This window comes from Nipponia nippon, unplaced genomic scaffold (genome assembly GCF_047370975.1).
Source record: "Nipponia nippon isolate SJK-2023a ecotype South Korea unplaced genomic scaffold, ASM4737097v1 scaffold_27, whole genome shotgun sequence".
Classification (NCBI taxonomy): domain Eukaryota; kingdom Metazoa; phylum Chordata; class Aves; order Pelecaniformes; family Threskiornithidae; genus Nipponia; species Nipponia nippon.
In genome coordinates, this window is record NW_028262344.1 from 6,825,048 (window position 1) to 6,849,422 (window position 24,375).

The window sequence follows — 24,375 nt, forward strand, 5'->3', positions numbered from 1 at the left end:
GGGAACACAGGATAGGGGAAGAGCTGGGACAGGGACGATGCGCAGATCTGGGGGCACGGTTGGTTGTTGGCTCTGAAATCCCTTGTGTGATCTGGGCTCTGCTGCAGATCCTGGGGGGTGCTTGGGGGGATCACGGATGGCTGCTTCCCTCATCCAGGAACCTGCTCTGGGCTGCTGAGTTTCCATCTAGCCCAGCTGGTCTCTGCTGAGTTTGACTCCTGATGATCTTGCTCGTCGCTCCTGAGGGCAGGTCCCCCATGGACGTGATGGAGGTAGGCCTGTTATCAGTGCCACAGCAGTGAATCCAAAGCTCTCTGTATTTAGGGCCAAACTTCTTGGAGCAGGCAGTTGGGACTCCTGGCTCGGGATAACCTCAGTATGTTGCAGCAGGCACCAAAGTAGGTACTTGGTATTGCTACCAACCAGAGCAAGAATCAAATACTTGAGCAAAACCAGCCCCCACTGGTCTCAGTGTTGTGGTGAGTCTCTTTTTTTCAACACCCCTAAGGTGTGCAGGTGTTTGCTGCTCGGGGCTGGCTGCAGGTACTTCCTGTCCTCCCTGGTGGCACCCTTGGCTGGGCAGGATGGAGACTAACGGGCTCCAGCACTCTCCAGAGATGCCCTGGAGCTCTGGCCCTGCCGTGGGGCTGCCAGTGTGCTGCAGCACATCAGGGGCAGAGGCTGAGAGCGGTGGGTTTGTACAGCCTGGGAAAGGGAAGGCAGCAAAGGGGGCTCTCACTGCTGCCGGCAGCTGCCTGATGCAGGTTTGGAGAGAAGCTGTAGCCAGGCTCCACATTTGGAGACCTCCAGGGGCAGGCCCTGAGCAACCTGCTCGAGGTTGGCCCCGCTATGAGCAGGATTGGATCAAAACCCCCTGAGGTCCCTTCCTACACACGTTGTTCTGCAGTTCTCGGGGCGCTTGGCAATGCAGCAGCTCACGGCCTGTTGGACTGACTGGCTTGTAGGTGAATGGAGGGCTTGGGGGTTGCTGTGTCCATCCCCTTCTCCTGGCTTGGTTTGTCTCTCATCCATATGGTATTAGCAGTGCCAGGGGACGGAGGCGCTGCCTTAGCATTGCCCGGCTCATTGCTTTGCCCCTACCTATCTTTTAGCCATCTTTCCAGAGGACTGTGTTATTCCCTCCCTGCGTGAGCACAAAAAGCCCATCTTCAGTAAAGCACAGGGTGATAAACCTGCTCTGCTAGCAGTGCAGAGCTGTGATCTGTAGGGGGGTGCTCGCGTTGTTGGGAGGCTGGGGAGGACACTGGCCCCCAGCCCTCCGTCTGGAAGGGCTGCAGGTTTATCTTCCCTGTAGTGTCTGTCCCAGAGACAGTGGCAATTGTGGGGCAAGTCACCAGTAGCCTTTTTAAAGGCTCCAGCTGCCTGACCATCCCGAGCAGATGGAGGCTGAGATGAGCCCAAAGGACTGTCTGGAAAGAATTACTTGCTTCCAGTATTTTCTGTTTCTTTGCCAGCCTTTTATTCTCATGGCTGCTCTTTTCCTGATCCTGTCCTTCTGCAAGGCTGGCTGCTGGCAGCCTCATCAACCTTGTCTTCAGAAACAACTTCACTCTGCGATTTATTGAGTCTCTGAGCTTTGACCCTAGTGCCTGATGCTGCAGAAGTCCGTGTCCGGTGTGTAAGTGCTCAAAGGGTTTTTAGTGTTTGCCCCATCCCGTCTGCAAGAGTAATGAACCAGAGCAAAGGGGGCTGCGTGTAACAATGGTGCCTGGTCAGAGCTGACCCGCAGCGGTAGCTATGTCTGCCTTCCCATCCAGCAGAGGCTGGGAGAATGTCCAGGCTCCCCAGATGCTTTTATGTGGGTTTTCAAGGTCTAGGATGTTCCCATGAGCTTGTGTTTGTCCCCAGATCCCTTCTCAGGTTGCTCCTCTCAGCCTTTCCCTTGGGCTCATTGATGCTGGGCTGCTGTCTCGGTCAGAGCGCTGTGCGCTCTCCCTTCCCCCATCAGTCCGCTCGTTACTCAATACCACTCTGAGCACTGTTGCATCCCCGTTACAACACTCGCGCACATCGAGAGCAGCAGGGTCCGGTGGTCTGAGCCAAGAGGCCCCTGGGGTCTGTTCCCACCTGCACGGGTAAATCACTGCGTGGCCAGGGATGAGCTGGTTCCTGATAGACCATGGAGAGCTCTCGGGTCTCTCATGGGCTCCATCTCCCTAGGAAGGTTAGATCTGGGGGGACATCTGTGTCCCCAGTGGCATGACTGCCACCAGGGTTGAAGGTGTTTTGGACCCGGCTGCTGTGGTTAAGCTGGTTTCTGAGATCTCTGAGCTTTGTGTGTTCCCGCAGAAGCAGCACAGCAAAACACAGGCTGCAGCAGCAGCAGCAAGCAGAGTTTGCACAGGGGCCTTTGGTGTCTTGCAGGGACTGATGTGAGGGCTTGTGTCCTGCGCAGGAGGGTTGTCTGGGGACACAACTGTGTCTTGAGCCCATCTCTGTTCACTATTGCTTGTGTGAAGATGGAGGATGCTGATATGCTGGTGCCCCAGTGCTCTGTAGTCCCTGCAGACTGCATCTGCCAGATATAGCCCCAAGGGCAGGTCCTCTCCAGCCTCCGCCTGACGTGAAGCACCAGTCAAGCCTTGGCTTCCTCGATGCCACCATCTCTATGCAACGTCCAGGGGCCAGGTGAGTGCCCCCTTCCATCCCAAGGGCATCCCCGGCCATGTGCATTGCTCAAAGCCCTGGCAGCCCTGCAGGAGCCCAGCCTCTGCAGAGGGGGTGGCGGATGCACTGGGCAGAGGGCTCTGCTGTCAGCAGGACCCCACAGGTGGTTTGGGGCATGTGGACTAGGATGTTTGCTGGTTCCACAGAGTGAAATAGGAGCTGGGCTGCTGGGCTGCTGGGCTGTGCCTCCTGCTGCCCTGCGTATGGGTACACCTGCAGTTGGACACAGCAGTCCCTCCTACCCCCTTGTTTCCCTTCAAAGGGGCTTGCGTGCTTGTGTGTTTGCCTCCATTACAGGCAACAGTATGAGTGTTCAGGTGACAGCTGTGACACCCTTTTCCTAATGCCAGCAGGGTGTTTCTCTCTCACCTTCAGTCCCACGGGAAGGAGAGACTTTCCCTTTCCCTGACAAGGCACAGGACATTGATTTCATGGTGGAAATGCTCTTTCTCTCCAGTAGCCCTGGATGTGTCCATCTCTTTACAATCAAAGTGCCAAGCCACTCTCCATGATATTTGAACAGTCATGGCAGTCAGGTGAAGTCCCTGGGGACTGGAAAAAGGGAAACATTGCACCCATTTTTAAAAAGGGTAAAAAGGAGGACCCTGGGAACTACCGACCTGTCAGCCTCACCTCTGTGCCTGGGAAGATCATGGAACAGATCCTCCTAGAAGCTATGCTAAGGCACATGGAGGAGAGGGAGGGGATTCGAGACAGCCAGCACGGCTTCACCAAGGGCAAGTCCTGCCTGACCAACCTAGTGGCCTTCTATGATGGAGTGACTGCATCAGTGGATGAGGGAAGAGCTACGGATGTCATCTATCTGGACTTCTGTAAGGCCTTTGACATGGTCCCCCACAATATCCTTCTCTCTAAATTGGAAGGATATGGATTTGATGGGCGGACTGTTCGGTGGATAGCAAACTGGCTGGATGGTCGCATCCAGAGGGTAGTGGTCAATGGCTCAATGTCCAGATGGAGACCAGTGACAAGTGGTGTCCCTCAGGGGTCCATACTGGGGCCAGTGCTGTTCAATATCTTCATCAACGACATAGCGGGATCGAGTGCACCCTCAGCAAGTTTGCAGATGACACCAAGCTGAGCGGTGCAGTTGACACGCCTGAGGGACGGGATGCCATCCAGAGGGACCTGGACAAGCTGGAGAAATGGGCCTGTGTGAACCTCATGAGGTTCAACAAGGCCAAGTGCAAGGTCCTGCACCTGGGTCGGGGCAATCCCCAGTATCAGTACAGGCTGGGGGATGAAGGGATTGAGAGCAGTCCTGAGGAGAAGGACTTGGGGGTACTGGTAGATGAAAAGCTGGACATGAGCCGGCAATGTGCTCTCGCAGCCCAGAAAGCCAACCGTATCCTGGGCTGCATCAAAAGAAGCATGGCCAGCAGGTCGAGGGAGGGGATTCTGCCCCTCTGCTCTGCTCTGGTGAGACCCCACCTGGAGTACTGCATCCAGCTCTGGGGTCCTCAGTACAAGAAGGACGTAGACCTGTTGGAGAGGGTCCAGAGGAGGGCCACAAAAACGATCAGAGGGATGGAACACCTCTGCTATGAGGACAGGCTGAAAGAGCTGGGGTTGTTCAGCCTGGAGAAGAGAAGGTTCCAGGGAGACTTTATTGCGGCCTTTCAATACTTAAAGGGGGCTTATAAGAAAGATGGGGACAGACTTTTTAGTAGGGCCTGTAACGAGAGGACAAGGGTAATGGTTTTAAACTAAAAGAGGGTAGATTCAGACTAGATATAAGGAAGAAATTTTTCACGATGAGGGTGGTGAAACACTGGAATGGGTTGCCCAGAGAGGTGGTAGATGCCCCATCCTTGGAAACATTCAAGGCCAGGCTGGATGGGGCTCTGAGCAACCTGATCTAGTTGAAGATGTCCCTGCCCATTGCAGGGGGGTTGGACTAGATGACCTTTAAAGGTCCCTTCCATCCCAAAGCGTTCTATGATTCTATGTACAAAGTCTCACCTTTACAGCCCAAATCCCTGCCCAGCCCGTGTCACCGCTCTGGCCTGTGCTAGACTTGAGACTTTCTGAATCACAGCCAGAAAAGGGTGAGTTGGGTGGGTGTGCATGGCCATGTGTGTGTGTGGTATCTCCTCCCCTTGTGCCACGTAGATGTCTAGCACGGGGATGGAAAAGATGCTGAATTTCCCCACAGATGCTGCAGCCTTATCTGCAGGCTGCAGATTGGTAACGCTGAGCTGGAGGCCTGAGTGTCTGTGCCCAAGCACCTCCCTTGGAGGGCTCTTACGATAAAAGGAAGTGTATCGCAAGAGGGGTTAAGGTGGGGCTGGGCAGTTCCCACGGGGTAAATGCTGCATGCACAATCCTTGCTGCCCTCCCCACCACAGGCACTTTGCCTGCTCCCTCTTCCCATGTGTAGCTTTGATGCCTGTGTCCGGAGCTGCTCGGGGTAATGCAGCATCCACGGGACCTCCTCCGCTGCTCTGCAGTGCCCTGGTGACCATTCAGGGGAGGTAGGGAAAGGTGATGTTGCTGTGGCTCTCCCAGATGGGTGTTGGGGACTCATCAGTGGGGTGTGTGCAAGGAGGCTCAGGCTGGCAGGGCTGAAGGCGGGTGGCAGTCGGGGATGGGGGGAGACTGGGGTAAGTTATGGTATGAGCTGCAGCGATCAGGAGGCAACAGAGCACAGGTAAAGAGCATTGGGGCATTGGGGACATGCACAGGGGTGCATGTAAACAGGGCAGGGTCTGATGGTGGAGGAGGATGGGATTGGGGTGGGAGTGAAGAGGAGCACGCTTTAGGGGATGCAGAGCCTGGCTGCCATGTGAAGGATGTGGGGAAGGTGAAGGATTGCGCATCCAGGATCAGGCAGTGTGCATGGCTACAGGGCATCAGGGTACAGAAGGAGCTGGCCCAGTAAGGAGGGAAGATGGGGCTGTGGCTGGCTGTGACTGTATGTGGTGGTAGCCAGGGGGAGAAGAGAGGAGACAGCAGAGGTGGGAGCAAAAAGGGTCCTATCACCCGCTGATTGCCGTGCTGTCTTCTCCTGACTTGCAAAGCATCAGCCCCCACAGAGCCCCTTTTCAGGGGCTCATGTTTCTGTACCCTGCTTGTAGTGATGGAGAGCGGGCTGGGCTGTTCACACTGCACAGTTAGATCGCGCTTCACTTGGTGCACGGCCTGGGACAGGGAGCTGACGGGATGGGAGTTAACAGTAAGCGATTGCCTTTCCATTGGGGTTGAGTTAAATGGATCAGGATAGGGTTCCCCAGGGCTTCTGATGCAGACACCAACCCCAGGGCATCACTCCTCTTGGGACATCAGATAAAAAGGACTGTTAATGCTAACATCTATGCACCACTTAGTATGGTGAGGGTCTAGTCCTGCTTGGACCTGGGGGATGCCTCCCTTGGACAAATGTCCTTATTGAAATTGAAACATGGCAACGCATTGGTGACCCGGTCACAGCCGGAGACCCCAGGCGTTGTGCAAGTGCAGAGCAGAAGTGGTCCTTGCCCCTCCGCCAGGACCCATTTGGCTTCTCGCGGCCATCCTGTGATCGGCTGCACATACACGTGACTTTGTAATCCCTAACAGTGGAAAATTTTCCATCAGTTGCAGTTGGCAGCGAGGTCTGGAATGGAGCAGCTGGTCCATGTGGTCATCCAGTGGTGAGGTCCCCGTCCCTTGGGCCACCCCACCCTGGAGAGGGATGGGAGGACTGGAAGGGAACTGGCTGACGCGTCCCTGTGCCTGGGCAGCCAGGGGCTTGCTTTCGCTGTGACGAAGCTGTGGGTGCTTTCTTTGTTGCCCCGGGGTGATTGCCGCAGACGCCGTGCCGCTGCAAGGTCAATGCCACTGGACTCCGCAAATTCCCCTGGCGGTAAAGCTTGCAGGCGCGGTGCTGTCTGCGCCTTCCCCCCCGGGAGCGGTAGTGCGCGGCAGCTACCCCGAAGTGAAAAGACGCAACTTTTTATGAAGCGGAGCCAGCCCGGAGGAATTTTCCCCTTGTGGCCAGCTGTTGTCCTGGGTCTGGCTTGCGTCTTCCAGCATTTCCCAACCCATGCTGCCTTGGGGAGGGGAGCGGGGGCTGGCCCACCCTCTGGAATCCCTGCGCCGGGCGAGTGGGCGCCACCTTGGGCTTGCAGGGGTGAGTAGTCGCGGTGGAGGCCAGCAGCATCCTGCTGTTTCTGCAGGGATCCTCTTGGGCAGTAGAGAGTTTTCCCCACCCCCAGCTCTGCCGCCGCCTCTTTGTTTTCTGGCAGAAGCCTCCGTGCCTTTTCATTGCCGTTGAGGCGCCGAGCAGGAGCCTACACGTGCCGTGTGTGCGTCTTGCCGGGAACGTGATGCGGGCTGGTAAGCCTGCCGGGCCGGGCATCTCCCTCGCGGGGCTGCGGAGGCCAGCCGGCAGCTTCAGGAGTCTTCTTTCCGTGGGCTGTTCCTCCAGTCGAGCAGGGCTTTGAGGCCACTGGTTCCCTCTGCGAAATCTTCTTTCGCGTTGGCAGTGTTTCTGCACCTTGCCATAAGTGGAATAAGTTGGATGGGAAGGGGCCGGTCCTCAGCTCGGCTCTGCTGCGGGCTCAGGCTCTCCGTTGAGGTCCTCCCACGCCGTCACTCCCACTGAGAAGGCACCTGAGATTAGAGCAGCCGGATACGGCGGTGGCTGAGGATTGCTTGTGCTGCGCCTGCCTCTCCGTGTATTTGATCTCTCGACTTCCAGCGGAGACTGAATTCCTGTGCTGGATTCTGGGCTCGGCTCTTGTGAAAGGATCCATTTCAGAGCTTGGAGCATCTCCATTTGCTGCCCATATTTGCAGTGCCCGGGACCATGCTGGCTGGAATTCCAAGTGATTAATGTGGCTGTGACACCCCTCCTAGGGGTGTTATCGTTGCTCGCTGTCCCCCACCCCTCCTCTCTTCCTCCTCCCGCAGCGAGCGAGACAGGCAAAAACAAAGGTCTGTCCTCAACCTGGGCTGTCTTTACCGTGAGTGGCTGCTGCATGGGATTTCCCTGCCCTGCCTGCTGCAGGTTTCCTGGGCTCCCGGTCGAAGGCTGGAGCTGGGCGGCCGTGGGCTGTATCGCTGAGGTTTGAGCCTGCTGGTGCTGGGTGGGCAGGGGGTGCTGCTGGCTTTGGAGAGCTGCCTGATTGTCCTGCCAGATTTTAAGCTGCTTTTCATTCTTTGGCTCTGCTTTCCTGGGGAGAGGGGCAGCCGTGCATGGAGGGGAGGCTGGTGGGGGGGTTGGACATGGGGGAAAGCCATACACAGGTGGCCGTTGGATAGTAGGATCTGCCTGCAGACCCTGCGAGCCCCCTTCCCAGCCACAGGCTATTGTCAGCATCACTGCCTGCACGCGAGGCACCCAGGCAAGGTGTGCGGAAGTGATCCATGCCAAGACATGGGACATCAGATGGAGCAGGGGTAAGCCCCCAGGGCTGGGAGCTCTACTCCGGCTCCCCGAGCTCCTGGGAGAGATTTCATTGTGTTATCCTGGATCGGCTGAGCAGAAAGGCTCAGTCCCCACATCACCTCCTATGGCACCTGCGCATGGGCCTGGGGAGGCACTGCACACGGCTGAGCAGACCTCAGCCCCTGGGGAGCCGCGGGGCAGCCAGGCGCTCTGGAGCCCCAGCAAGGCTCCCTGCAGGAAGGGCCGCTCTGTCCCTGGGGGCTTCTGCACCCAGTCAGTGTTCCCTCCTGCAGGATGGGAGGAAGGGCAGCAGCAGCGCCTCCTGGACGCGGGTGCTGCAGGGCAGAGGGAGATGTTGGGTCTGTCTCTGTAGAAGCTGTCTCTGGTGGTTTCTAGGAGCTTGCACTCCTAACATGGGCACTGACTCTTGCCCCATCCTTCCCCTCTGGGCTCGGGCTTCCTCCCCGTTATCAGCACAGGGACCAGCACTGAGCGAGGCTCTGCACCTGTATAAATCTGGCACGGCAGGAGGCCTCCTGAGGACCCCTGAGAGCAGCACTTGCCCTTGTAGTGGGGCAAGGATGCTCCCTCCCTCTGCATCCTCCCTCCTTCCCTCTCCCTTGTTTCCACCAAGTGTAAGCTCCTTCCTCCCTGACCCGAATCCCAAGGGAGTGCCAGAGCCACGTCATCTTTCCCTTCAGGCACAGTTTGCTCCTGTAGCATCTCTCTAACCAGCTCCAGGATTGCCACCTCTCCTAGGGATGGTGCAGAAGTGGTCCCCAGCCTCACGTCTGTCTCTCTCCTGATGGTGGTACACCTGATCTCTCAGGGTGTGGAGAAACCCTTCTCTGGTGGCAGCATCACTGCTGGGGCCACTGTCCTTCAGGGGTGTGATGGAAACTTTCTGCCTGCAGGTGCTTCTGAAGCTCTGCTCTTAGCCTGTGCCAGGGAGCTTGTGGGTTTGCACTTCCACTGGTTAGATTTCCTTCCTTCTCCTTGGGTTCAGATAGGACTGATGGAGCTGCGACTTATCCTCCAGGCAGTCCATTTCCAGCAGTTTCTGTTGCCTCTTCTCTTGCCTTGTGCTCTGCTCATACTGAGGATGATTACTGTAATGACAGCCCCTCTTTCCTGGCTGTGTGGTTCCTGCTTCACCCCCAGTGAGGCTGTGAAGGTCTCCTTAGCATTTCCCAGGAGAGGGAGCAGAAGGGAGGAATGCAGCAAAAGCCAGTTTGGGGTTGGTTTGAGTTTTTTTGTGGTCTAAATGGTGCAAGGACACCTCTCAACGCTGCCAGCCCCCAGGCATGGCACTCTGCCCCAGGCAGCAATGCCCAGACCGAAGTCTCTTGTTCCCCATCTGTGTGTCCCCTTGACTGGCTGGCAGTGCTGTTCTGGGAAGCTGCATGGATCCCCACTGGGTGAGCATGGCCCCTTTGGGTACAGCTCTTGCTCTCCTCCTTGCAGCAGTGCTGTGCTGCCAGCCCTGCCAGGCTCCCCTTTCCGAGGACTCTGCCTGTCCTGCCCCTTGGCAAATGCCCCCCTGGCAAATGCCCCCCTGGCTGGCAGAGCTGCCCCCACACCCATACCACTTCCTTTCTGGCCAGTACAGTTAAAACAGCAACAGATCCTTTTGCAGGCTGCAGCCTGGCATGTGGTACAGCTGCTGCATCGCCCAGCCAGGGACCCTTCCTCACCTGCCATCCTGCTCTGTTGCCACCAGACTGAGACCACGGTCTGTTAATCCCGGGTCCCCCTGGATGTGCTAATAGGAATGAAACCAGCAGGTAAGCCAAGTCCCCGACACCCCCCCAGGCCTGGCTGTGTCATCCTGCATCAGGGTCTGGTGGCTCAGTATCCCTGGGGAACGCAGTGTCTCTGCCCCAGCACCTGGGACATGCTCCTTCCCTGCAGGTCCTTTGGCACTGGGTGTATCGTGGCCATTGAAGTATAGTGCCCTTCCCCAGGTCTTGCTGGGCTGGAGGAAGAGAGGAAAGCTGTGCCTGGCATAGCTCTGGACCCAGGTGCTGGGAGACCCTGGCAAAACCACAGGCCCCCTCCTGCCCTTTGACCGTCAAGGGGGCCTGGGAGCTTGGCAGAAGCAGGGCAGAGAGCAGGAGGAGCTCTTGCTGGGCTTTCCCCCACAGGCAAAGCCCTTTAAGTCCTATCTTAGAGCACCAGCACAGGCTGAAACACCGACAAAATCACTATCACTTGGGCTTAGGAGGGGACGAATCATTGGTTTGGGCACATGGAGCCCCATGTGCTGTGTCCAGGAGATGGTACATGTGCTGCTCAGCTGAGCTGGTGAGGACCTGGACCTGGCTCTGTCCCATCCAGGTGGCCAGAAGCAGGGCTCCAGAGATGCCCAGCTCAGGGGGAGGAGAAGTTAGAGGTGACCAGGTGCTGTTTCCCCATCCCTGCTGTGGGTGCAGGAGTCCCTGGTCCCCAGTCCCCATGTTGCTCTCTGGCTTTATAGGGGGATGGTGGGCTCCTGCTGGGTGCTGTAAGAGGCTGAGTCCTGCTGCGAGCTGGCTGGGCTCTCAGCAGGGAGGAGCTGCCCTGGGAGGCAGAGCTAAACACAGCCAAGAGAAACCCCAAAGGCTAGGGGAAGGGGGACCGGAACCTCACCTGACCATGGTGCCTTGCAAGAGCGTGAGGAGCAGTGCTGTGCTCCAGCTGCTCCCCATCCCAGGCTGCCAGGCAGCCCTCTGGGAGGATGTACAAGGAGGTCCCAAGGTGTACTTGGAGACACTTTTGGGGTGGGCTGGGGAATCCCAGCATTTTCCAGCACAATGCTTCAGGTGACAGTATCTGAGTTGGCAAAATGAGGTGCAGCCCCTTGTGCTAGGCGTGTGCACTACTAGCTAGTGCTGGCATCACCTGGTGACTGGCATTGAGGTCTCGGCAGGGATGGATTTGTGGTGTCAGCATGTCAGCCTCTCCTGATGGACCCATTCTCCTGAAAGGCAGCTGCCTGGGTAGCAAAGGGCTCAGACTGCCTGCATGAGGATTCGGGAAGGGCTGTGACTGCAGAGGGACATGGGAAGGAGAAATAAAGGAAAGTGCATATTTGTCCCGGCACGGACACACGCAGGAAGGATATGGCTTTCTCCTGCCACCATGCTGACTCTTGCTGCCAGTTGCTGATTTTGCTTCCCAGTGGCTGACTGTGCCATGCAAGTTGTGGTACAAATCTCCCCCAGGGATGGAGGAGGGAAGCAGCAGCCTGGAGGAAGAGCTCTCCACCTTCTAGGCAGGCAGAGCACAGCATGTTACCACCTCAGCATCTGCCCACAGCTGCAGGCATTCACCTGCTTTTCTACCTGCCTTCATGTAAGCCCCATGTGGGGTGCCAGGAGGAGCTGATCTTTATAAAGAGCTTTTGTTGAGGCTTTGGACCAGAGGTTTGTTATGCTGTGGCATTGTTTTGCCCTGCTGCAAGTGCTCCTTGGGAGCTGGCGTGTTGCATCTCTGTTCTGGCTGGTTGCTGGCGGTGCCCTTCCCCGGCACTGCTGGCAGTGGCTTTTGGGCTGGCCAGCTCTCAGGGACTGGCCACAAGTGCCTGTTAATTACAAATCTTATTGGAAATGGAATGAAAGAACAGCCCATTTCCTGGGGCAGGCGAGGTCAGGAAGCGAGCACAATGAGTGACCTGCTGAAGCTGGCTTCCCACCTGCAAGATGACAGGATGCAGAACTTGCAGGGTGCCAGAAAGGGGATGCACTTGGGTGTTTGGTGCCTCTGAGCATCCCTTCAGGGATTTTGTTCATCTGCCTGGCCCTGCTGTTTCCAGATTCAGAGTAGTGCTTGTGGTCAGGATGCCCAGCAGGACAGATGGCAGCTTTCCTCTGGACGGCCACTGCAGTGAGCCCCCAGCCGAGGGCTGCATGGGGAGGGAGGTGGGGAGGGCATGGTCCCCAGGGATGGGCAGTGTTTCCTCCTTCACCTGGAGGTTCCTAGGCCAGCAAAACTCACAGGCTGCCCCTGCAACAGATGGGCTGAGGGTGGAGGTGCCCGAGGGCTCCTGCCCACTCTGAAAGTGTTGCACCATGAGCTGCTGCCCAGGCTGACTCTCCTTTTCCCCTTCCAGGCATCAAAGCTGCGGTGCTGGTGGATTATGACCGCAGGGGAGCTGCATTGCATCTGCAAATCTCCTTCATACATCAAGGGCACCTCTGAGCAGGTGAGTGCTGTGCACATGAAAGGTCTTTGTGCTGGGGGAAGCTGGTGGGGGGCCATCATGGTTCAGGGCTGTCAGGCTCCCAGTTTCTGCCTTCCCTGCTGGGCATCTCTTATTGGAAGAAAGCAATTGCAAGCTCTTCTCCTTGTCTGCAGGGCCAGAAAGCATCCTGTGCTGTGGGTGAAAGGGGCGGGAGGTGGACATGAGACCAGCGGCTAGCTGGAGGCTCAGAGGTTACTGGTGATCTGCAGCATCTTGGAAAGCAAGCCACAAAATGGTCACCAAAAAGCAGCAGGGATCTGTTTGTATGCACAGGTTTTCATACAGGAAGGCACGCAAAAGGGGAGTAAAATATGAACAAGGTATGAGAGTTCACAGCTTAAAGTATTTGTGGTTTAAATGGAAATCAAGGTGATAACACTGCCTGAGATGGCCTAGATATATGTGGCCTTTGGGTTTGGGAGGCTGGGAGAGGCTAAGCCTCAATGCTGCCTTCTCTGCCTGTGCGACCCCGCAGGCAGGCAGTACCCTCCTGCCCTTCTTCTGGTAAGCATCTGAATCACTCCAGCCCTGCATCTCCCCCTTTCCTTCCCCTCAGAGCCACTGTGCAGACTGAAGAGCTGGAGAGGATGGTGCAGAGGTTCAGAGGCACACCGTGATGGTGGGAGCCATTCCACAGCAGCCACGCTGCTTCTGGGGGGTGCCTGGCTGGCAGGTGTCTTCAGCTAGTTGTGCCAACGACCGCCTACTGCTGGACTGGGAAGTTAATCCAGAGTAGAGTGGAGTTCTGCTGCGGGGGGGGGCAGCCAGGACAGGCTGCAGCATGGTAGGTTACACAGAATCACAGAGGGGTTGAGGTTGGAAGGGACCTCTGGAGGTCATCTTGTCCAACCCCCCTGCTCAAGCAGGGCCACCTGGAGCCATTGCCCAGGACCATGTCCAGGTGGCTTTTGAATATCTCCAAGGATGGAGACTCCACAGCCTCTCTGGGCAACCTGTTTCAGTGCTTGGTCACCCTTGCAGTAAAAAAAGTTTTTCCTGATGTTCAGACAGAACCTCCTGTGTTTCAGTTTGTGCCCATTGCCTCTGGTCCTGTCATTGGACACCACTGGAAAGAGCTCGGCTCCATCTTCTTTGCACCCTCCCTTCAGGTATTTATATACATCGATAAGTTCCCCCCCGAGCCTTCAGATCTCCAGGTTAAACAGTCCCAGCTCTCCCAGCCTTTCCTCATAGGAGAGATGCTTCAATCCCTTAATTATCTTAGTGGCCCTTTGCTGCACGCTCTCAGGTGTGGCCTCACCAGTGCTGAGTAGAGGGGAAGGATCACCTCCCTTGACCTGCTGGCAATACTTTGTCTAATGCAGCCCAGAATACCGTTGGCCGCCTTTGTGGCAAGGGCACATTGCTGGCTCATGGTCAACTTGGTGTCTACCAGGACCCCCAGGTCCTTTTCTGCCAAGCTGCTTTCTAGCCAGTCAGCCCCTAGCATGTGCTGCTGCGTGGTTATACCTTTCATATATGGTATACCTTTCAGCCCTGTATGTTAGGGAGTGTTTTGACTGTCTAGAGCTTAATGACGGTAATGATAAGGTTGAGTGCTTATGGGTAAAGATCAGGGGGAAGGCTAACAAGGCAGATATCCTGGTGGGAGTCTGTTATAGACCACCCAACCAGGACGAAGAAACAGATGAAGTATTCTACAAGCGGTTGGCTGAAGTCTCGCAATCCCTAGCCGTTGTTCTCGTGGGAGACTTCAATTTACCAGATGTCTGCTGGAAATATACAACACAGCAGAGAGGAAGCAGTCTCGGAGGTTCCTGGAGTGTGTGGGAGATAACTTCCTGACGCAGCTGGTAAGCGAGCCAACCAGGGGAGGTGCCCTGCTGGACCTGCTGTTCACAAACAGAGAGGGCCTGGTGGGCGATGTGGTGGTTGGAGGCTGTCTTGGGATCAGTGACCATGAAATGATAGAGTTTTCAATTCTAGGAGAGGTAAGGAAAGGGGTCAGCAAGACCGCTACCCTGAACTTTAGAAGGGCAGACTTTGGGCTGTTCGGGAGTCTGGTTAACAGAGTCCTTTGGGAGGCAGTCCTGAAGGGCAAAGGAGTCCAGGAAGGCTGGATGTTATTCAAGGAGGAAGTCTCAAAGGCGCAGGAGCAGGCCGTGCCCACGTGCCGCAAGTCAAGCAGGCGGGGGAGAAGACCGGCCTGGCTGGACAGAGAGCTTTGGCTAGAACTCAGGAAAAAAAGGAGAGCCTACCGCCTTTGGAAGAAGGGGCAGGTGACTCAGGGGGATTACAAGGATGTTGTGAGGTTATGCAGGGAGAAGATTAGAAAGGCGAAGGTGCAGTTGGAACTTAAACTGGCCACTGCCGTTAAAGACAACAAAAAAAGTTTTTATAAATATGTTAGTGACAAAAGGAGGGCCAGGGAGAATCTCCCTCCTTTGTTGGATGCAGAAGGTAACCTTGCCACGAAGGATGAGGAGAAGGCAGAGGTATTTAATGCCTTCTTTGCCTCAGTCTTTAATAGTCAGACTGGTCATCCTCGGGGTTTTCAGGCCCCTGAGCTGGGAGACGGAGATAGGATGCAGAGTGAAGTCCCAGTTGTTGAAGAGGTGGCAGTCACTGACCTGCTCCTCCACCTGGATGTGCACAAGTCCATGGGGCCAGATGGGATCCACCCGAGGATACTGAGGGAGCTGGCAGAGGAGCTGGCCAAGCCACTCTCCATTATTTATCAGCAGTCCTGGTCAACCGGGGAGGTCCTGGATGACTGGAAGCTAGCAAATGTGACGCCCCTCTACAAGAAGGGTTGGAAGGAGGATCCAGGGAACTACAGGCCTGTCAGCCTGACCTCGGTGCTGGGGAAGGTCATGGAGCAGGTCATCTTGAGTGCCATTATGCAGCACGTGCGGGACAACCAGGGGATCAGGCCCAGCCAGCATGGGTTTATGAAAGGGAGATCCTGTTTCACTAACCTGGTCTCCTTCTATGACAAGGAGGTGACCCGCTTAGTGGATGAGGGGAAGGCTGCGGATGTTGTCTACTTGGACTTCAGTAAGGCCTTTGACACTGTCTCCCACAGCATTCTCCTGGAGAAGCTGGCTGCTCACGGCTTGGATGGGTGCACTCTACGCTGGGTTAAAAACTGGCTGGATGGCCGAGCCCAGAGAGTGGTGGTGAATGGAGTCAAATCCAGTTGGCAGCCGGTCACGAGTGGTGTTCCCCAGGGCTGTTTAGTCTGGAGAAGAGGAGGCTGAGGGGTGACCTTATTGCTCTCTACAACCACCTGAAAGGAGGCTGTAGCGAGGTGGGGGTTGGTCTCTTCTCCCTAGTAACAAGCGATAGGACAAGAGGAAACGGCCTCAAGCTGCGCCAGGGGAGGTTTAGGTTAGACATTAGGAAAAACTTCTTCACCAAAAGGGTGGTCAAGCATTGGAACAGGCTGCCCAGGGAAGTGGTTGAGTCTCCATCCCTGGAGGTGTTTAAAGAACGGATAGATGTGGTGCTCGAGGACATGGTATAGATGGACTTGGCAGTGTTAGGTTAACAGTTGGACTCGATGATCTTAAGGGTCTTTTCCAACCTTGACGATTCTATGATTCTATGATTACTCCTTTTAAATGAAATCCCTGGGCTCAACCACCCTGACCTGCCATCTTCTCATCCCCATCACGGCGGGGGTCAAAATACCATGTGCAGCCTTGCTCTCCAGATGGCCTTGACCCACTTGGAGAACCGCTTCCCCTATTGCATGCCTGCCCCTAAGCCTTTGCTTTGCAGGAGCAGGCAGAGCTGCAGGGACAGGCAAAGGGCAGAGCTGCCAGGCACGGGCTGTTTGTCAGGCTCTGGAGCTCCTCAGCCTTCCAGTGGCTTTTCCTGCATCTCCTCGGCTCTCGCAGCCATTTCAGTATTTATCATGCCAGAAAAACTCACGGCCAGGATTCTCACAGCTCTGAAACTGGGCTGAAAATCAAAAGCGAGGCCCCATGCAGCAAGGAGGTTAGGCCCTCGGGGCAGGTACGCGTGGATGATATATGGATGGTACAGGAGTAGGTGGATGGTGCAGGAGCCCATGGTGGGCTCTGCAGCCCCTGGTACCACCCAGCTGCTAATTGAGGTGGTGGAGGTCTCTGGTCCAAGCCGGCAGAGCTAACTGTGAAGTTAGGTCAGGTTCCCATCCCCGCCGTGGGGCTGGCAGCGTAGGGCGCCAGCACAGCCTCCATTCAGCACATGTAGCCAGGGCAGGTCTTCTTGGCGAGCACTGGGAGATCTTGTTGCTGTTGCCCAAAGGGGTGATTACAGGCCTGAGCCCCTGGGACTGGTCTGATCTGCCTGACTCCTGTGCTCCAGAACAGCACAAGCACGTCAAGTCCCTGGCAGAGGACAGACCCCCTTCTCCCCACTTGTCTGGACTTGGCCCCAGTAGCCTTGAGACTCCTCTCCATGCCCAGGCTGGGAAGGAAGTGCTGATCCTGCAGGTGGGTGATGCCGCAGGGTTCCCCAGGGAGCCACACCAGCCTGGTTCCTCTTCCCATCTCCGGGCAGGAAGGTCCGAGCGGGGCTGCACAGGGAACTGCCCGCGTCCTGGCAGGTCCTTTGCAGCCAAAATGCTGGACGAGGACGGGGATCCCGGGCTGATCTCCATCCTCCTGCTTTCTCTTTCCAGATGTTGCACTGCAGTGCACCCCATAGCGGAGGGCTCACCTGGACATCCTGAGTGAGGTGGGGTCCAGCTCCCACCCCCTGTCCTCATACTGTGACCCGTGGCACTTTATGGTCCCTCTTCTGCTGCTGCATGGGCTGTTCTGACTCCGGCTCCACTTGAAGTCCAGGCAAGTAAGGCTCCATGCGGCACATCCACACAGAGACGTCCCTGCCTCCAGAGCACAGCACAGACCCCAGCCTGTCCCGGCCCAGTGGAGAGGCACCCTTGGAGCCTTCCTCGCAGCGCTGCACCCACCACGGCATCGTCATGGGCTACAACGAGACAGAGATCAAGCGCCAGAAGGTTTACCAGGTCTCCATCTTCTCCCATCTCTCCAGCTCCTCTGAGAGCACAGAGCAGCGGGCAGGCAGCCAGCTAGCCATCAAGAGGGGTTACCCTGAGCAGCGAACTCCGGGGGGGGGGCAAGATCCCAAACGAACTCACTGGGGTGGCGGGGGGGTGGACGGCAAGTGCGATGGGGGCCCTGGGCAGGCTTCCCTGGACAATGACGATACCTTTGAGGACGGTCTGCTGGTGGAAGAACTATCCCTGTGTGGCTCTGCCCAGCACTTCTCCCACAGCGGGCTGCGGGTGGTGGAGCACCGGTGTGAGGGCAGCCCTAGCCACAGCCCCAAGGCCAGCAGAGAGGACAAGTCACAGGATGTCTCCTCCTCCTCCTGGCATGTTGCTTGCAGTACTTTGCACATGAGAGATGGTTGCCCTGTCCCGCTGGGGGATCAGCCCACAGACTACAGGGATAACAGGGAGCAGGCGAGTGGCCACAACCTACTTTACCTTGATTTGCACAATATTGCACAAACTCCCCAGTTGGACTCTGGTGGGAAGAGAGAGAAGCCAGGGAGCAGCCTGGCTCACAGCAGCAAGGCTAGCAGAGAAGAGAAATGGCCAGTGGTGGCCAATGGGTGCAAGGAGCCCCTAGCTCCGCAGACAGCGCTCAGCCCCGAGCCCAGCAACCTGAGCTCCCTGGAGAAGACGCCCTGTGGGAGCAGCTGGCTCGGTGGCAGCAGGTGCCTGGCCAAAAGGAAGCTGCTGCCCACTGGCGAGGCTGTGGCTGACTCCTGCTCTGAGGATGAGAGCCTGTCCCTGCCAGTGAGGAAGAAGAGAGCCCTACCATGCCATCAGGTGCCCACGGCCTGCCGCAGCACTGATGCCAAGGGGGCACCTTTCTGGAATCACCTGCTTCCCACAGCCAAGGTGAGCGTCACTCACGGGGGGAGGCAGGGAATGGCCCAGGGACACCCAGAGCTCAGGGCTGTCCTTGTGGGCAAAACGTGGTCCTCGTGGGCACATGGTCCATAGTGGCACAGCGCCCTGTTCTGTCCCAGTGCCACAGCACTGGTGTAAGCAGGGCAGCGGCTGACAGCCAGCCCTGGGACACACTGTCTGTAGGTTGTCACCGGCTCTTGACACCTTGTAGTCACTGGATCCGCTGCTTGCAACCAGCTCTCTGGCCTGGAGAGCCTTGTTCAAATGGGACACAACCTCTCCGTGACAGCAAGAGTTGCCACAGTCAGTGCCTGACAGCTTCATATTAAGCCAGACTTACTGGCAGGCTTGGGAAGAGCGGCTGTCCTCTGCCTGCCTGGGGGAGAAGGCGGCAGAGGGGTGGGATGGCTTGGGTCCCTGGCTGTGATATCCATCAGGGCACTCTGCCCGCTGAGCAAGGGTTTTGGTGGCAGGGAGCAGGACTGGACATGCTCTGGCCAGGGAGTGGGAGCCCCAGTGCTGCGTGCAGAGATGCCACTGGCTTTTCTGCAGTTCTGGGGTGCCCATGGCATGTCCCCAGTGTGCCACAAGCTCTCAGAAATGGGGCAGACTCCGGAGGTTTGCAACCACCCTGGCAGCTCAGGAGCTACCTGCGATTCCTCCCTGCTTACCAGCCCCTCCTAACCAGCTCCCTGCCTTCACCGTGTCCTGCCGGCTGAGTCTGCAGCAGGCTCATGCCACAGCTGGCATGCTCCTCTCCTTCCCTGGGGCATCCCATGGTGCAGGGACCCGCAGGGACCAATGGCAGAGCTACCCTGGCTTCTTGCTGCTTGGAGCCAGGATGCACTATCCATGGGGCACAGCTCCATCTCTGTCCACGTGCCTTTTTTGGTGACTGTCCCCCAGCCTGGCTGCCCCCAGCACTGCCTTTGCAGAGTGAAGCCCTCCAGCAGCTTCCCTTGGTTTTCCTGCCCAGTCATGCCAGCCAGCTCCATCATCTTTTTGTGTGGCTTCCAGAAGGGAAGGTGTCCCCCCTGAAAAGGGGACATCTTTAAAATGAAGCTGCAGTGTGGCCCTGGCTTTAACCCCCTACCCTACAGCTGGAGGAGCCTGGCTGTGGGCAGGGGTGGGCAGCACGCCCCTCTGCCCGGCGGCATTACCAAGGACTTTGCATGAATCACCTGGGGACGGGACTTTTTTTCCCTGGGAAGTGCAAGGGGGTGTTGGTGCATGGCTCTGTCTGGGGGTGTCTTGCTCACTGGGGCTGTCCCCGAGACCTGCTTTGCAGGGTGGGAGCTGTGCACTGCACCCTCAGGCTGGGTACCAACACCCCATTCCCCAGCAGAGCCACTTTGGGAGGGTAAAGACCTGCCCTTGCAGCCAGGTCTCGGTTTTGGCAGCCCCACGTCCCCAGCCCTCATGCTGCCCTGCCAGCTGCCCCCACAGAGGCCACTGATTGCCTGTCCGATCTGCTGGGACCCTCATGGGGCTGTGGGGCAGGGCAAGGGGTGATGGCACCTCCCGGGGGTACACAGTCCCTGGTTGCTGCCCTAACATGGTTCTCGATTTCATGCCCCCTCCAGAGCTCTGCGGATTGTACTGCAGTCGGGAGGAGGCTGAAGAGCAGGCTGCGCCTCAAATCGTGAGTGTCTCAGCAGCCCCGGGGGCCAGCCGTGGGGGCCCGGGATGCCCAGCCACCCCAGCACCCTGCAGCCCTGTGGGAGGGTTGAGATGAATCCTCTTCCCTTCCCTGCCCCAGGCATCTCTCCTCCATAAGACCCCAGGCTGTGGGGCAGAGGGAGGTTTCTTCTGCCCCTGGGGGGTAGGAAAGTGGGTTCAACCTCCACCAAAAAAAGGAATGGGGGGACCTGGAGAGGGATCCTCACCCCCAGGGACATGGGCAGCCCAGGGCTGCATGCTCTCCGGTCTGACACTGATCTTCTCTCCTCTCTCAAAGGCGACATCTCTGGAGCAGCCTCCGGAGGGGTACCAGGTCCTCCACAGCGCCCTGGGCCACCACCACCATCATCAGCCATGCTCTGCTGGGCAACTTTGAGGTAACAGCACCCACCTGCCAGGGAGGGAGATGGGTCCTGTGGGCTCTGGGCTGGGCTGGTGACGGGCGTGAGAGGCTGAGCCCGACGGGAGCCCCAGCGTGGGGCTGGGCTGATTGTCCCCAAGGGCCTGGTGTGCAGTGGCCGTTTGTGCAGCCACCATCCGCCAGCGGAATGGCTCAGCCAGCAGATCTTTGGGTGACATGCTAGGACCCTAGACCCTACTGAGATGGCTGCCTTGGAGCTGAGCGGCTGAGCCGAGGCACTCTCGCTGCTTCTCTGTGTTAGATGGCTGGTTTCAGCCCACCAATTCAGGATGGGTCTGTCTTGGAGTGAGCAGCCAGGGCCACTCATGAGCAGTCTTCGGAGAGCTGGGAGACACACAAGGGCAAGCAGACGTGGTTGTGGTGGAGATGGGGGTGATCTCACCTGCAGCTTAGAGGTGAGGGGCAGGACTGGTGTTTGAAGGTCCCTAACGCTTCCCTCCTCTCTCAGGAGTCCATCCTGAAAGGGCGCTTTGCACCATCAGGGAGGATCGAGGGGTTCACGGCAGAGATCGGTGCCAGTGGCTCCTACTGCCCCCAGCATGCCACCCTGCCCGTTGATGTCACCTACTTCGACATCTCCGAACATAGCGCACCCTCGCCTTTCCTGGTACGCAAACGAGGGAGGGCTGGGACCGTGGGGGAGGTGAGTGGGGGCTGTACCCAGGCACTGCGCATCCTTGGGGGCTGCCCCTCTCCAGAGAGTGCAGCTCAAGCAACCACCTACCTGAGGAGACCGCTAGCTGTGCTGTGAGCAATATTTAACCCACAAAGTGAAGAGGGAAAGAAGCAGGAACCCTTGCAGGTGTATAAACAGGCAGGCTGCTGTCCAGCCATCTCATGGCTGCTGCTTCGCTGTCACCTCTGTGTTGCTGCTTGTTCATCCTTCCATCTGGAGAGGGACTGAGCTGGGCATTGTCTTGCCGCCTTGTGCCAGGCATTCCTGGCGAGAGGGGCTTGTGGCCCCGTGCCAGGTCCCAGCTGGGCTCTCCATGGGCTTTCTCTCTCTCTCATGTGCTTTCTTTTGCCCCAGGGAGTGATTGACTTGGAGGCCTTGGGAAAGAAGGGTTACAGTGTCCCCAAAGCTGGAACCATCCAAGTGGTGAGTCATCCCCTGGCCTCTGGCAGCACCATGGGGAGGGGGCTGGGTGGGCTCCAGTTGCTCCCCAAAGTGGATACACTCCATTACGTTGTTTGGCAGGGGCAGCAGCCAGAAAGCTCTGTGCAGAGGGGGTACGTGGCTGCTGAGAAAGTACAGTGGAGGGGAGCACAGGGTCCCCAGGGTGCTAGCAGGGAGACAAGGTGATGGGAGATGCAGGGAAGGAAGAGGTTGGTGGGGAGGGACAAGGGTCTTGGCAGGAAAGCGTGTATGTGCAATGGGGATGGGATGGGAGCATGGGAGTGGAGGTTTGTGGAAAGGACTGACCTGTGGGCCTCAGGCTAAGCCCTCTGGGGCTGGTATGGGGCTTTCAGGGCCCTTGGGCCCACTGGCACTGCCCCCAGATGCCCCAGCCCTGCCCATTCCTGTGCCCTTCCCAGTCTCACCCCCTACCCCTTTACCCCCAGACCTTATTTAACCCCAACAAGACTGTGGTGAAGATGTTCTTGGTGACATACGACTTCCAGGACATGCCGGCCAACCACATGACCTTCCTACGCCACCGCATCTTCCTGGTGCCCGTGGGGGAGGAGGAAAGGGCCACTGTGGTCCCCAGCAACCCACCAGGCACCGGCCCACCCCGCAGGGTCCTCTGCTACCTGATGCACCTAAGGTAGGGCATGCCGGGAGGGATGGGCACCTGCCCCAGGGTCACCCCTGGGCTCCTCTCCCATGTGTCCCTGCCTCCCCCAAACCTGCAGGCCCTCCTGCCAGAGTGGGAGGATGGCAGCCTGACCCCCTGGCTCTGAGGAGGAGCAGGGACTGGCTGCTTTTTTGGGGAGGTCGGAGCTGCCGCCCTGCCTGAGGGCAGAAGTCTCTGTCCCTCTGAAGGCAACCAGAGCATGGCCACCTTGACCAGGGGCCAAAGTAGGCGAGGGGGTCGTGCCCCCCGCCGAGGCTGTCATGCCCCCCGCCGAGGCTGTCCTGCCCTTGCCTGGGAGCCTGAGGTCCCTCTGCCCTGCTCTTGTCTCCACTCAGGTTTCACAGCTCCAAGTCGGGGAAGATCTACCTTCACGATGACATCCGGCTGCTTTTCTCCCGCAAGTCGATCGAGGTCGACTCAGGAATCCCCTATGAACTGAAATCTTTTACAGAGATGCCGAGGAACCCCTGCTACTCGCCCCGAGCCTGACCTTCTCCATCCCCCGGAGCCACTGGGGAGCCTCCAGCCCAGCATCTCGGGGAGAGATGAGTAAAGGGCCAGCAAGCAAGCACCACCTTGAAGTATCGCCCTCCCTGTGTGCCCCCGTCCTCCTGAGCAGCACAAACACCATGCCTGTGCCCTGCAGCAGGGCTGAGATCACCAAGAGGGCTTCACCAGGAGGGGCAGGGGCTGGGGAGCATCCCCAGAGCTCCCCAGAGCTCCAGGGACATGCCTTTTGCCAGTGCCAGTGCTGCTCCCAGCTCGGAGATGTGGCTGGAGCCAGGGGGGAGTGAAGAGTTGGGCTGGGGACTCTGGGCAAGGCTGCCCACACTGGTCCCAGGGTTGGGAGCAAAATGTGTGGAAGAATTTGTATTTATTAGTATTTATTGTCACTGAGAGCGCAGAGGAGGCTTGTGCGGAGGATCGGAGGTGCTGTGCTGTTCTTCCCCCCACCCTCTTGGTGCTGGATGAGGCCCCTGGCAGCAGAGAGGCTGCACTCAGCAGCGCGGGGCTGCCTGGGTTGCGGCAGGGCTGTGCAGGCTGTGAGGGTGAATGGGGACGGGAACACGTCAGGCTGTGGAAGGAGAGGGTGACCCACCTCTCAGCCAGGGTGTAGCTCCCGTGCCGGGGCTGTGTTAAAAGCCCCAGGAGAGGCCAAGACTTGCTGGGCACCAGCTCTGTGGGGCCAGCCCCACTTCAGACAGCTTGGGGAGGCCTGGACTTGCCCTTCCACCGCTTTAGGGCAAGCCAGACCCCAAGAAATCTGTGGCTGGCAGGGAACTGGCTGTTGCCATGGCTCCTGGGGCTAAGAGACATGGCTGTCCCATGGATGGGGACCTGGGGCTCTCTTCAGGAGCACGGGGACAGCCCTCCCAGCAGGAGCCTCTGGAGCCCATGTGTGCTGTGGATCTGAGAGAAGGTGGAGATTGCAAAAAAATCAGAGCCTTGCACCGTCTGCATGTGTGTGGGGTGAATTCCATCCAGGAGATGGCTTTGGGCAGGGGGCTGCTGGCAGCATGATCAAGTGCTGGAGGATGGGCAGGAGCCCTGGCTTAGTCCCTGGGAAGAGGGGAAGCAGCAGAGGGCATCAAATGGAAGCCAGGCTGGACCTTCAGAAGGGTGTTTGGGGGTGATCTGGAGCAGTGCCCATCCCTGCTGCAGCCTCAGGAGCCCTGGGTGGATCAGAGAGGTGAGAGGAGCAGGGGACAAAGGAAAAATGAGCTTGCATGTACCCCATCTGTGTAATCCCCATGACCTGGAGTCTCTGCTAGGCTCATGCAGGGAGGACTGCCAGGCTGCAACCTCGCTGGGGTGGGCATGACCCTGGGACTGGGGGCTCCCTGGGACAGCCGTCATTTTAACCAAAGCCCACCCCGTGTTCACATTGCTCTCCCCAGAGCTCTGGCTGGCAGAGCTGGGGCGTGGGGATGGGACAGGACAGGCCTCTGCCACACTTGGGGAGGCGAGGCCCCACTCTCCCCTGGCATGGGGAGGCTGAGAGGCTCTGGCCCTGCTGGGCTGAGGGGGGGGGGGGGCGGGGTCCCACACACAGTGGGGGCCTGCTCCCCCCACGGCACCGGGGTTCCCCCTCGCCCCACGGCCCCGAGCGCCGCTCGCCGTGGCCCAGCCGGGGCGGGGAGGTTGGCAGCTGCCCGGAGAGGCTGCACCGGTACTTTTCGTGTTTGTTTTTAATTTAATAAACGCCCGTTTGGAAACCGAGCCCGACCCCCACATCTCGCCGCTCCCAGGTACGACGGAACCAGGGGCAGCAGCCGC

General features: G+C 58.0%; 1 protein-coding gene across 9 annotated transcripts in view; it reads left to right on the forward strand.

The window, feature by feature from the left end:
- LOC104013998 (atos homolog B) overlaps window positions 1–24,329 on the forward strand; it is a 48,737-nt gene extending 24,408 nt beyond the window's left edge. For 2 of the 9 annotated variants that reach the window (XM_087763030.1, XM_087763028.1), the window contains exons 3-10: window positions 12,171–12,263; window positions 16,933–18,186; window positions 19,782–19,840; window positions 20,156–20,255; window positions 20,748–20,906; window positions 21,330–21,398; window positions 21,863–22,068; window positions 22,434–24,324. In XM_087763030.1, coding sequence (XP_087619156.1) covers window positions 17,113–18,186; window positions 19,782–19,840; window positions 20,156–20,255; window positions 20,748–20,906; window positions 21,330–21,398; window positions 21,863–22,068; window positions 22,434–22,587 — 1,821 coding nt within the window. In that variant the 5' untranslated portion in view covers window positions 12,171–12,263; window positions 16,933–17,112 and the 3' untranslated portion in view covers window positions 22,588–24,324. Of the gene's footprint in view, window positions 1–146; window positions 273–2,527; window positions 2,650–7,405; window positions 7,627–12,170; window positions 12,264–12,858; window positions 13,087–13,330; window positions 13,412–13,974; window positions 14,117–16,556; window positions 16,745–16,932; window positions 18,187–19,781; window positions 19,841–20,155; window positions 20,256–20,747; window positions 20,907–21,329; window positions 21,399–21,862; window positions 22,069–22,433 lie in introns of those variants that run through there. The other 7 variants (XM_087763029.1, XM_087763032.1, XM_087763033.1 and 4 more) reach the window with 7 other exon arrangements.
- The last annotated feature ends 46 nt before the right edge of the window (window positions 24,330–24,375 follow it).